Here is a 14,346-nt window from a genome sequence, read left to right on the forward strand (position 1 = left end):
ATAGTAGAGATGACTTCTCTAATCTGTGCTGGAGCATGTGCCTGGAGCGTACAGTACTGCTGCTTCTAATGAGGAAACATTTTGATATCAGAGGGTTTGCAAATCTTACACAGTATTTCTCTTTTTCATAACAGACTGACTGACAAGGAGTGATGTTATTCTTAATCATGGTGCAATGGGCTAATCTTAATCATTAGTTATTATTTTGTGTCCTTACAGGAAAATAAGGTGCACTGGGAAACAGATGGTATTAGTGTCCAAAGTGCTTTACAGTAGGGTTCTATTTTATTTTTGTAATATTATGGCTAGCATAAACTTACAATGAGTAGTACTTTCACAGCATTTATACATTGTGGTTAATATTATTTTATTTAATATTTACCAAAATGTATTTAATTTATTTTAATTTTATTAAATTAAATTATTTTATTTATTTTAACAATGAACAACAGATACACTACCGTTCAAAAATTAATAGTCAGTAAGTCTCTTATGCTCACCAAGGCTGCATTTGTTTGATCAGAAAGACAGTGATAACGGTAATATTGTGAATATTATTACAATTTAAAATAACTGTTTTCTGTTTGTATCTATTTAGATATTATGCCATTTATGTGATGACAATGCTGAATTTTCAGCGCCATTACCGATACTAAGTTTCTCTGCAAATACCGAGAGATGATTATTCAGAATATCTACTGATACCAAATGCTCAAGGAACCCTCTCATTTGGAACATTACTATATTATTAGAGGTTGAAATTAACAGCAGAGCTATTATATTCTACTGCCAATTATTTTCATATAGGCCTATAATAATCACACTCAAATACAAACTGAAATGTTTGTATACAACTCAGTTGCACTTAAAGTAGTTTTCATACACACTTGTCTTCATGGCAAATGTATTCAAGCAAGCATACTTAACAGTAAATAAGCTCCTCTAGTGGAACTGTGAACACTTGATAACTTCCCTGAGGTAAATGCAACATGTGATAATGATTTATATGCTCATATATAATGTGATAGTTTTATTGACGTCTTTCCGCAGTTGAAACATTGAGCGATTACATTACATAGTTGTACTGTATCTTTCAACATTCGATGTTCATGCATGTTTTTTGCATGTTATAACTTTTAAAGTGGAAGAAATGACTCGCTCTCCACGCTGCCACTTGACCTGAAGCACTACAGCGATCTGTCACGTCACATGCTTCAAAACTAAGAGCTTAAGAGCTTCAAAACTCTATTTATTGTTTGAATTTCGTGATACAATGGACAGAATTTGAAAGCTGAGACTTTGTTTCTTACCACAAGGAGTAAAGCACAAAGTTCTTTGTGATTTATTAGATGGCAGGTACGCTACAAATAATGTTTGGTGTAAGGAAAAAAAAAAACACGGACCTGGCAACCCTGGCTTGAACTACAAGTGATTCATAAGGTCAAAAAAAGCCTGCTTTAGCAGCACTAATTTTTAACTGCTAATTTGTTGCGTTTGTGTTGCCTGAACTTCGACAGCCCTAAATTCAACATGAGACATTTCCTTCTTACACAGTATGAAAAAGCAGTCTGACAAGTTTTTACGTCCTCCTTTGAAAGACAGGATATAATCGGCCCTGATTATCGGATCATCATATGTTTTTATACAGTCAGCTGATGGCCGATAGTGAAAATAATTGCTTTTATCGACAAATACCGATTATTGACCGATACATCCTGTCACTTTTGATCATTTTGATGCATCCTTGCTGAATAAAAGTATTACATTTCTTTAAAAAATTGTCTATTAATAAACATTAACCAAGATTAATAAATGCTGTAAAAAAAAATAAAAAAAAATAAATAAAATATATATATGTGACCCCAAATAGTTGATGATTCAGTGCTTTGATAGGAGGAGCCTGATTCGACTACCAATCTCACGGTCGAATCTTCGCTGAGGTGTTATTAAACGAAGATCATGCCATTTTGGCTATATGAGGGTGCTCAATGTTTGATTTCACATAAAACTACCGGTTTTCTGTCAATATGTTAATATAGGCTACAGCCTATTATGATAATGGTGTAAATAAAAATGTGCAAAGATAGAAGCTTTTAATAAATATTTTTAACGTGCGTGAATAAATCCACACACCCCGTGACAGAAGTTTCACTTTCGATCCGTGACCGACAGAGGAGAGTCTTGGCAGCAGGGATTTAAATCTTTAACAATGTCTGGGATAAGACAATCTAAAGTGTGGATGCACACCATCAGAAAGGATATTCTCCAAGGCTGGATTTAGCATCAGGAAAACCATGATCGCACTTCTGCTGGCCAACGTTAACAAGCTGGTTTTCCTCGGGACATTCTAAAACGCTTAACGTGAAAAAAGCTTTTAAAACGCTGTAGGCTACACACCTTATTAAGAAACCATACTATGTGCAGATAAGCAGATGAACCCAGAATATGAACGCAATGTGTTCCTCCTATAGAGGAAGTCACGTAAAGCGTTTTCTTTAACGGTTTTCTATGGGAGGAAAATACTTAACATGTAGCAGCCTACTTAAACACGTTGTGTTCATATTCTGGGCTTATCTGCTTTTCTTTAGGCCAGGTGTCTCCAACCCTGCTCCTGGAGGGCTACAGTCCTGCAGATTTTAGCTCCAACCCCAATCAAACACACCTGGACCAGCTAATCAAGCTGTTCAGGGTTGCTTGATAATTACAGGCAGGTGTGTTGGAACAGGGTTGGACCTGAAGTCTGCAGGACAGTAGCCCTCCAGGAGCAGGGTTGGAGACCCCTGCTTTAGGCTATATAGTATGCTTTATTAATAAGGTGTGTACAGAATTTGATCTTTTAATATAAAAGTTTTTGGACATTAAGCCGTTAAACGTTTTTCACGTTAATAGTTTTAGAAAGTATTTTATGTGCGCACACAAAAGACAAAGTTGACAATTCTGGCCATACTTTAGTTATTTTAATATTTTCTTTAGTTTAATTTGATTAATTGGTCACTCAGGGTTATCTAATTGAACTATTTGTGGCTTGTGTTCTGAATATATTTTCCCCTGCACTTTAGGCAATTTGCACACATTTGTTCTGAATCTAGAAACTTGATTATGACTTATTTCGTTTTGTATTTTTATTTATTAGAAAGGTATATTCTGTTCTAATTTAATTCTGTTAATTAATTGTTTTTCAGTGCATTCATGTTGCACTGTAGGCCTAGGCTACTTAGAGCGTCTTCGCACAGGCAGTTTAGCCGATTTAATTTGATTTAATTAATTTAATCCAAAATGTTTTTATACATTTTCTTCTATATCTTTCTGTGATGTTCTGTACATTGCGGCTTTAAATTGTTAAATTGTTAGTATTAACAAATTGAGCCTTGTTCTGAAGTGTTACCAGTGCTTCTACATGCTGCTTGTGAGTCACTGATGTGAATTTTGGCCTTGGCTGTTTGGAAGCCAGTACTCGTCTGAAGCACCGCCATGCTCTATCCAAGGGCAAGGGGAGGTTTGTTGGGCATTAGCTGCCAAAACATTTCAGTCAGTCTCTCCACATACACCTCTGCAAGTTTCAGAATAATGATACCATAGTCTTCTGTCATAACTAGCCCACCCACATAATTGAGTTAGAGTCAGCCAAGCCGCTTTCTCCGGAAGCATCCTCAGGAGAGTATATAAAATCAGCCACAGACATACACAGGTATTAGAGATATTAGGGATTCTTTAGGAAATGGAATTATCATCCGAAGACTTTCCATTTATCATTCCAAGTTGACATTTCTTGATGCAGATTTGGAAACAGGCCTAGATTCAAGGTCACTGAATCTATGACTGTGTGAAGTGGCTACAGTCCAGTGACTGTGCAACAAGTGTGTGTGGCATTCTGTGGTCTACAGCTTAAACCCTAATCACCTCCCCAAATAAACAGACCCTCCTATTAATGATCCGTGTAGCCATTTTACACGGCAGCGTTCCCTAAATAGCTTTCTCTGGCCTTTTTAAAAGTAGCAATTTTAACAGGTGCCACTTTCTGGCTCAGGAGCATAGCTGCTGACCAATCAATTTTCCCAACAGTAATCCCTGGTCTGAAAGGATCCTGTTTCCTATCAATTAACGTGGACTGGTGTTCAGAGGCTCCTTTTGTTTACAGCCTTGCAATGAACAGCTGGCCTTTCTAACCTTCGGATGAAATGCCATGGCACCCTAAATCCCAGCGAAAACAAGGGCTGGGTCATCAATACATATGGCCTGATTTAGATTCAGATTCACAAGCTTTCAATTCAGTTCAAAATTGATTTGTTTACAATTCATTTGGGTAAATTTCAGATATTTATTTAGGCTAACACATATAATAATCAACACAATCAAGATTTTTTTTTTTAAATAAGCTTTAAATTACATTTAATTAGTAAAATTATTATAAAGTTATGAACTCTTTTGTTACAAACTACTATATGAAAGTTTGTAGAAAACCTCAAAATCTCTCTGTTTTCATCAATATCTATGCATCATCTATATGTATCTGTATCATCTGTGCTTTTACTGTATTTGAATATATTACCAGATGGATTCAGTGAGTTCAGTGGATTCGTCAGAAAGATTCAAATGATAGGGTTCAACTTCACACTGATTTTGAAGTCTTTTTGAATGATTGTTTAAAAGGAGTGGTTCAAAAGAGTAAGTTGTGCATGAATCAGACTATATTAGTTGTGCTGTATGTTTCTAGTTCACTTAAAAGAACAGATTATAAGAGTCATTTATTCTAGGGATGCATATTCAAATTTTGGCCGATACCGATAACCGATAAATCTTTGTATTTAAATGCCGATAACCGATATATTGGCTGATAAATCTAAACTCAAATTTTTATATAATTTTTGAGAGCCTGATTACAAAAATAAAAGCCTCACCATTAAGCCATGACCCAAACACACAATTATAATGTTCTCATAATAATTATATGTAGCTTAGGCTATATGACAGACTTGCGCTGCACATGTTGCACTTAACAGTATTTTCCTTTTTTAAGTGATTCCAATCATATTTCAAGCAATTCAAAACCATCATGGTGAACAGTTCGCATCTCAAGTGTCTCAGCTGAAGGAAATAATCCATTATTTATCAGCTTTAATATATCGGTCAAATGTTCTTATTGGGCTGATAACGATTACATTAAAAATGAACAAAATGAGCCGATACCAATATGGTGGCCGATATATCGTTCATCCCTAATTTATTCATGAATAGGGTTGCACTGTTTTTGTGTAAATCAATTATTTTGCAGTACACATTGTTTTTATCTCATCACACTCAATTCGGACCACAAACTCAGGTAAAATGTGAGTAATATGAGTGTGAAGCATAAGCAAGATGTCTTGAACTCCATTATACTCTGAGAAGGTATTTTACTAAGCGGTCAGAAAGCTCCTCCTACCATTACATATTCACATTGGGAAAATTCATAAAAATGATTCCTGTTGAAAAGCTTAAACTCACCCATCCTCCTGGGTCTTAAAATGGTGTCTGTGCTGGACCTTACAATGACTCAGGCTTATTCATAGGCCCTGGATGGAATGTGTTGTCACCTCCAGACGTGGTGTGAGCATAAACACATTCAATCCTCATGGTGCCACATCCACCACTCTCTTCAAAAAGTCCATAAGAGAGTCCTGTGGAGCCAAGAGACCCCTCTGGTTTACCTCGTCACAGAGGATGAAGAGCTGGAAGCAAGTCGTAGCAGTGAGGTACGGCCATAACTGCGGGGAGTCGTAAATCTCTAGCTTGGCTCTGAGTACGCATGAGGCCTCTGGTTGGGGGGTTATCCATCGTGCGGTACAGGACAGGCAGTGCATCACTCTTCCAGACTGCGAAAAGCAGTAGCGTATAAAGCACAGGAGCTTATGAAAGGGAAAGAATGTTTACCTCACCGCTAGTCAATGCACTCATGGTGCTTTATAAAGGACCACATGCCCACAAGTCCTCGGCATGAGGTTAGAAAATTGACTTTGCCACTTTTTCAATTCTATTGTTTATTATGTCCCATTATTGCATTTTGATTTCACCTCTGTGTACCAACTGAAAGCAGATCTTCATTTTAGACTGCTATGAATGGACATCCAGAGTAAGTTTCATGAGTCTCTGAATATAAATTTTAGGCTTAGTGATAATCATGTAATTTAGCTTAAATTTGTGTGCCTTAGAGATGGAATATGTCCTTTTTCAAATAAATTGGACCCACATGTAGTTTTTTTCATTGAATGCTTTTGGTTTTTCCTGGAATATAATTCAGAGGGAATCTGAGGTATAGAGACATGCCCGAAAGGCTGCGTTCCTCTGCACAGCCCCAAACAGTACACTTACTGTTTTCCTTCAAAATCGCTGTCGTTTTCAAGGCCCGTCTTAATTGCAACCAGCGTTCGAAAGCGCATTTAAAATGATCAAATAGCCTAATGCAAGATTAATGAAAATTCTGTAAATGAATAAGTATTTCCAATAGCTAAGACTGGTAATTAGTTGGCCCCAAGCTGAGGCTCTGAAAGACGTTTTGTACTCTGATGCTTGTAAAAGGAAGTCAAAACAGCTGCATTCGACTGTGATAAAACACAAACTTCCTCTATTTCCCTCCAAAAGTCTAACAACTTAGTCTTACTCTAATTACTAGAGGAAATTAATTAAGCCATCAATGCGATAACATGGAATATTCACATGGGACGACTGACGGCCAATCTGAACTGAGAACTATCATCCCCGTGCCTCTGAGGACCCCAGACGGCAAAATGTGTTCTCTTTGACCCCAATTACTTGAGATGTTCTTTAACACCAACTAATCAGTAGAAGTAGAGTAACTGGCCTCCAGTTACTAGATTTTTTTTCTCCAACCTTGCAGTCTCAGCACAGAACGAGTGGGTGAATTGTTACTTGAAGGTCTGAGCTGATGTTGAACAGCTGGAGTAATTGAAGTAATTGTTATTAGACTGATTTCTATTCAACCAAACGGTCATCTTTCATCTGATTATAATTCGTCCCCTTTCAGTGGCACTCAAATCTGCAGTTTCTTTACTATGAAGGCATGTATAAAATGCTTGTCCCTATACAAACTGTAGAATATTAATGTTTTATCTAGGGAAGAAGAATGTACGCATTCATTTTTGATGCAAATGTACACAGAGGGGCTATTTATGGAGCTTTTTGAGTGATAACTGATTTAAAAGCCATTATTTCCATGCTGAATATTGATGAGGCAGCGCTTCACCTGTTTAGTGATTTTTATTTTTTGCTGTCAGCATTATTAGATTTATATTTTCAAATGTGTGGATTTAGCATCAACGCCAAGCACAGTTTACACATTTTAATCCCCCAAAATATTAGGATATTAGGAGGCAGCAGAATTATATTTTAGTCACAATATTTGAAAAACTCAGCTACAATAGGCTATATTTTAAATTAACTTTCATATTAGCACGCAGTATGTGCAAAACAAATTAAAATTCACTTGTCTTGTTTGGCATGAAAATAGTATTTTCAAGTGGTTTCAAATCCTGTACACATATAAATGGTGACCCAAACTGTTTACTGTGAAGGACTGTCTTAATTCCTCAATTAAATTCGAGTACTCCATTTAAAAAAAAATCCTCGGGTTTAATATATCTACTTTATTTACATGTGTGTAGTTTGCGTGCATCTCAGAGTGGCTCCGTTCACAGTAAATGCTGCTCCACACAAACTTTTATCATTTACATGTGTGGAGCATCTCAAACTCCATCTCTGCAGTTTGAGTTGCTTATAACATTCATCTGGGAACGCGATGTGCGCCATTTCATCAGATTTTAATGTAAATCATTTATAAACCTAAGCCAACCCAGGAGAATACATCAATAACTATCAATAAAATATGCGAACTGTTCATCACGATTTCAAAATGAAGTTTTAACCCTTTTTACACAATTACCAAAATAATCGCCATTAGTGACATCCCTAGTACTGTGATAAGAGAAGTCAATCTGAACACAAATTTAGCTATGCCTAGAACGATGCAATATACATTTGCCTGCACAGGCATTGTAAGGTCTGTAAAAGATTAGCCTTTCTCAGTATCAGTACGCTGCCATGTCATTATTAAAATGTCTCTGGTGGTTATCTCATCGTTGTCCAACTGCTTACCTACATCCTGTACCCATGTAACCTCTGCAGTGGTGGAGCCTGATAGTGTGCTGTTGTCTGTAAAATATCTTGGCAGAATCAAACAGCAGGGAAGCAGAACCCACTATTTCCTGCCCCCTTCTTGATTTTACAGCATTTTTCATCTTTACTACTGGAGACAGCTGTAATATCGAAACAGATTTAAGGCTGATTCGTGTCAAACGTGTTGATAGTATTTTATGGAGCAGTTGGTTAAGTGGTATCACAAGCCTCTATAAATGTCTGGATAAAGAATGATGCTAATGCATGGAAATATATGAAATATTCATAGGTTTTTATTCTTCCCCAGCATTTCCTTAAGCAAAGACTGGGGATAAAAAGCGATTAAGCTCTGTATTGGGTGTTAACGTCAGAGTGTGTTTGTTCTGGTTTTGTTTGTAATTTAGGAACCTCTTGGAGTTAATTGAGACAACATTAGCAATTTCCCTCACTCTGTTTATTGAAGATAAATGAAAGATTGCTAGTTTCTGTGGGTGATATTTGTATATGAACTCACAGACATTAAACATTGTACAAAGCATGACCTGGATGTGTAACCTTTTTATGTTTCCTCCTACTTCCACAGAAATGTTGATGGATTCCACCACAGCGACCGCAGAGCTTGGCTGGACAGTATATCCGTTGTCGGGGACAAGTGACAATAGTGTAAGTTCTCTTAATGTGTCTATATATTAACAGATTTCTTTTTCTAATTCAGTTAGTCTTTTTATTGCACACAGTTTACTGAGGTTACATGAAATGATCAATTAATCCTACTACTCTGATGATTATGACAGAAACTGGATATAGTGCCACTAAGACTAGGTTTCATCCATGTAGGCTCATGCCTGCTCAGCGCCCACTGGTCAGGAGCAATTCATCGTCTCCTCCCCGACACCAAGATCTATGTTCTTCCGAACAGATCGGGGGAAGAAAAATATATTCCTGAGTAATTTGCTGGTCTATTTCTAAAAAAACACTCCCTATTTTTCTTCAATTATTTATGCTTCTGTGTCTGTTTGGGGGGATGGTTTAAATTATACCATTCCATGCGTCTGGAAGCAGTAAAATAAAAATGGAAGACTGAGAGAGACAGAGAGACTAAAAAATGGAAGAAGAAAAGAGGATAGAATTCTGACAATGTGGCTGAGCAACTTCAAAGTTCTTTAGAAATCATTTTGCTCACCATCTTCTCTTCGAACCTGAGGGCACGCAGCTTTTTTCCCCTGTACTGATTAGAGCAATCAATATTAAAGAACAAAGTGCTGGTGTCTTCGGGTCTGAGGCTCTGGATTCAATCTGCACCGAATAAGATTCACCTCTCCTTTTCCTCTGTAACAAAAGAAACGGAATTACACATGCTTTGCGTCATCACATCTTTTTCATTTTTACAACTCTGAAGAATTAACAGAGCATTTCAATACCACATCTAATAGCTACACAGACAAGAGGGAATGTCGCGATATAAAGTGTGAAATTAAATATCGCATAGTTCAGATGCAAAACTTATTTGCTGTTCTGACACATTCAGAAATTATAGAATATATATCCAAAATGACCCCAGCGTCTCAGAGGAAATTGATTTTTCAGCCAGGAATGCTAGTGATTGTTCAAACTTTCCCTCAGATTCATTTTTTGGTTATTCTGCTGTCTGACACCACGTATTTTCAAAGAGCATATACATTTTCTTAAAAGAAACAAGATATAGAGAATAGTCTCTAGCAAGACATAGCACACTTTGACTAAATTCACACATGGCGGTTCCCCGCAGCAGCATTAAACAGGTGGGATTCTGTAAACCTTATAGAGAGAAAGGCTTTAAGTTATTGTCTTACACCCCTGCAGAGCCTTGTGGGCTTAGCTAAAGTATCAGTGTCAGTCAAAATATAGAGCACTCCATCAACAGTTGGCCTACATGCCACTGAATAGCTTTGCAAAACAACCCCCCGTTGCCGAAATCCAGATGTGGTTTGTTCATTCACTCATTCATTCTTTCATTCATACATTCACATTTGTGTCCTGAATTTATTCTAAACCCCTTGATGGTTTGTGCAGGTGGAATATACTGTATTGAACAGTGTAATTATGGAAGTTAACACCTACATTAAAGAAAGATTTATGGTAACCCTTTATCACAGCCAGGTGTGAGGAGCACATACTTCATGTGCTTTCTGTTATTATTTTTGACTGTAGTTATTACTCCACATGTCTGTATAGTTACGTGTTTGGACCTGCACATCAGCTTTTTCAAATCCTATGTTATACTTTCAGATGCCTTTTAATAATTTAAAGACTTATTGAAATCAAAGGTGGAATTTGCTGGCTTTAAATTTGGTCTGTTAGATTTTTGGCCATCTATATAACTGTAAAGTGGCATGCAACCCCTGATTTGAGCAGCTATACAGAATCAGACACTTTCTTTATGATAACACTGTGTTCACTCTAAAAACAAACAAAGTAAGTGGTAGAGAAAATGTCAGTAAGCAGCACTCTGTGAACCTTTTAATTCATTCTGTTAACCTCACAATTTAAATCAACAAAAAGCATAAGGTTTTTTCAGCTTCCAAGGGCACTTTATAAATGGTTGTTTTATCGCGTAAAAAGACAATTTTCTCTTATGCCTCTCTGGGAGCATTTTATGTAATGTAAAACATTTTATTTAAGGATGACTTATTTTTAATTTATAACAGCAATGGTGTGTGCAGTCTGTACACATCCTCATGAGGCTGTAAATTAAGTCATTAGCGGCTTAGTTAGAGAACAGCGTTGCAGGAGACATTACAAATGTGTGTAAATGCAAACATGTTCAAACTCAGTATTGGTCATGCATCTAGACTCATTGCTTACTGATGCAGAACATGAAAATAAGCTAGTACATTTGTGTAACTAATCAGTGTGATAGTGTGGCCCTCACTTGACTGCCTCAAGGTCCAGATCTAACACTGTCATTAATCATCTGTGACTTTATTTGCATGCTCATGAACTGCTTCTGTCTGTTTTGCGAGGAATAATGAACAATGAAATGACATTTGATGCTGTAAAGGGGAACATGCTCACAAATGTCCTCTGTTAAAGGGATATTTCACCTAAAAATGGAAATTGTCATCATTTACTTACCCTCATATCATTTCAACCCTGTATGATTTTGTCTTTTGTGAAAGACGACAGATATTTAGAAAAAAAAAACAATTCTTCTTCTCCATACAATGAAATCTAATTTTGTATTCCACAGAAGAAAGTCATACATTTCTGGAACAATTCTTTAGCTTCTCTTAAAACTGTGGGTTCCTTGTTTAAAACCATGTAGTTTCAGCATTTCTGATTAGCATGACATGAGCTAGATTAAGTCATCAAGAAACAGATGTTTCAGCCAACACAAACCTATCAGAACCGCCTTAAATAATTTGGTTCAAGAAATGTCCTGAAATCAGTTCCAATGTGGATCGGTCTAAAACGATTGTATTATTTTAGGGTCCCACCATCAGGGAATCAAATCTCTGTGTGGTCACATGTCAAGATTGAAACAAGCCGCCCTTCCCCAGCATAACTCTTTTGTCATGTCCTTGATTTGTATGAGTTATGTAAACATGATCCACATGTATATAGATAGACACAAGGGTTAAAGAAGCAATAGGAAGCTTGTTTGTCTTACTTCACATGTTGTGCATTACCAGTGGATGGAGGTAATTGAAGCTGACTGCCAAAGACGGCTCAGTTTGTAGGTCGCCTCATTTTTTTCAATCACTTTCTGTCCCTCTGTCAATCTTTCTAATGGTGGGGAGTTCAGTATCTCGCTTAGGGTTGTAATCCCACTGCACTTCAGCTGAAATATCCGGATGTCATTTGTCCCACACGTCCCCTCAGGACAAATGTCTCAATGTGACTCTATCTGTCAGATTTCCCACAACTGCAAATTGGGAAACTTTCCCTCAGGAGCTGTCATACATGCTCCCTTTCGTCCCTCTGCGTGAATGATTTATTTATGCAGATTTACGATGTATTTCTTTGAGTCCAAAGAGCGGTTTGCATTGAGATGTGGAGTCAGCATATTTCAGCTTTCGACTTTACAAATGCTTGAATACAAATGACAGCCTTGGGAGAGCTTTAATTGCTGGCTTCATGTAAACTTCATAAGGTTCTGACAGTTTATTTGTAAAAGATGCAGAAGTCCAAATAAAAGTTCAGAGCCGTGTCATAGTGGGACAATTAATATAACACAAAAGTTTGATCGCGGCCAACTTCTGCATCCCCTGGAGCGAGACTTTTTCATAATTCAGCACAAGCGTGCGGCTCCGCTCTAGCCGGGAGAGCCTCTGTCTGGGAGACTTATAGATCACAGCTCGGCTGTGAACTTTCCTTCGTCTTGGGTGGCTGGGGAGTTATCGTTTCTAAACTTCTGTCTACAAGAACAGTGTGCCATTTATCACAGAGCTCCTTTTCCCAGTGCAAGTTACAAGTTTAATTCAGTTCAATTGTCAAAAAAAAAAATTTGTGCATGATTTATTGAAATTAGATACTTTTCTATGCCGAAGACACTGTTTACACAAGATTAGTCATATAGCTAAAACATTCTGTTTGCCAAAGTGTTATCATCATTATTAAGGATGTTCACTGAGGACACATTTTTGCACCCAAAAACAGCAAGACAGAACTGTTTTAATTTAATAAATGCTCATGCTGTTGGTTCTTACCTGGATGTTGTGATGTTGTTAGTGTTCTGAAAGTTTTTTTTTTAGCAGGTTTAGCACAAATGTTATGGGATAATGTATGTCACTGTTTATTATTTAGTAGGGTTGTGTACCATTCAGAATTAAATTGAGAACTCACTTTAAATTAAAATGTAATTCCTGAATTTAAATTTAAATGTAATGAAGTAGAATTAAAATTAATTTGTACAGTATAACTGTAATTTTTAACTAGAAAAGCAAACTTTGTGAATACAAAATTTTAAGGTCGTATGATAGATATATTTGATTGTTCAAATCCTTAACCTTAACTAATGAGATATAGTGATGCTTGGCTTAATATAACACAGCCTGCAACGTCTAGTTGAACTATTATAGGACAGTAGATTAAGAGAAGAACACCGAATACAATTAGTGTGTCTTGTCATGATTGAAAGACTGCAGATCAGGACCATGTGAGGCCTATAAATACCAGGTTGTGTTCTCATTCAGTGGACTGAATCTCTGGGTTCTGCCCTAGCAGTCTCTGTAATAATTTGCTTGTGACCCTCAAAGCATAGATCGAGCCCTTAGACCTAATGGCGGCATCATTTTATATTGGTGCCAGTATATAGGAACACAAGCCAGTGGTGCACCACTGCTGAAGTGCCCCCCTATGTAAGACTCTGACCTCTTAACCAGAGGGCAGCCACCCTCTTCTTGTGGGTCTTAACACTTTTTGATAAAGGCCCTGACACACTTGTGAGAGCGGTATAATACCCATAGATTCAGGAGGAACCAGTATATGATAGATTATAAATAGATTTGGTAAGCATGACTCTCTCTGTTAAGTCCATAACTTAAATTGTTTAGTTTATATTTCACATTTAATAACTATTGACTATTTAAAAAAAGAGTAGTATTTAAAATATTTTTCAGCACACGCAATATAAATACAAAAATACTGATTTTAATGAATTATTTTATTATTAAAAAATATAATTTTTTAACTAATTAAATCAATAATTTTAATCGATAATTTTATTTATTTTAACTTATTAAAATCAATAATTGTATTTATTTGTTAAAATATATAAAATATTCATTTATATTTAGTTTTTTAACAATAAATGTTAAAAAGACTGCTTATATATTATATACTTTTCCTGCCAAAAAAAAGAAAAAACATAGGCTATTTAATGAATCCCTCTTAAAACACATGGTCTCCCTTTAGCCACTCTCCCACTGAAAGTCCAGGAGAAAACCTATGGAAATGAAGATGTTTCTTCTAATTTCACACTCAGTGCTTGATCGCTTGGCTCTTATTATGTCTCATTTGGTTCTCCTCTTTGCCTCTGATGAAAGAGTGGCAGGGAAGCCGAGACAGCACAAAGGGAGGCTTTCCATTTAAAGGCCGTTTGTTTGGACCATCATGTGGTACGCGCTTACTCAGTCTCTTATTAGCAACATTGCTTTTATATAAATTCTTTCTAATTTGATTAGTCAGAGTGACAGA

General features: G+C 36.6%; 1 protein-coding gene across 2 annotated transcripts in view; it reads left to right on the forward strand.

Annotated features, from left to right (window-relative positions):
- The window catches only part of ephb2b (eph receptor B2b), a 160,904-nt gene that overhangs the window by 73,968 nt on the left and 72,590 nt on the right, over nucleotides 1-14,346 (forward strand). For both annotated transcript variants that reach the window (XM_079856698.1, XM_079856697.1), the window contains one exon: nucleotides 8,753-8,832. In XM_079856698.1, the coding sequence (XP_079712824.1) occupies nucleotides 8,755-8,832 (78 nt within the window). In that variant the 5' untranslated portion in view covers nucleotides 8,753-8,754. The remainder of the gene's footprint in view (nucleotides 1-8,752; nucleotides 8,833-14,346) is intronic.

Source organism: Squalius cephalus, assembly GCF_949319135.1.
Source record: "Squalius cephalus genome assembly, chromosome: 22".
Classification (NCBI taxonomy): Eukaryota; Metazoa; Chordata; class Actinopteri; order Cypriniformes; family Leuciscidae; genus Squalius; species Squalius cephalus.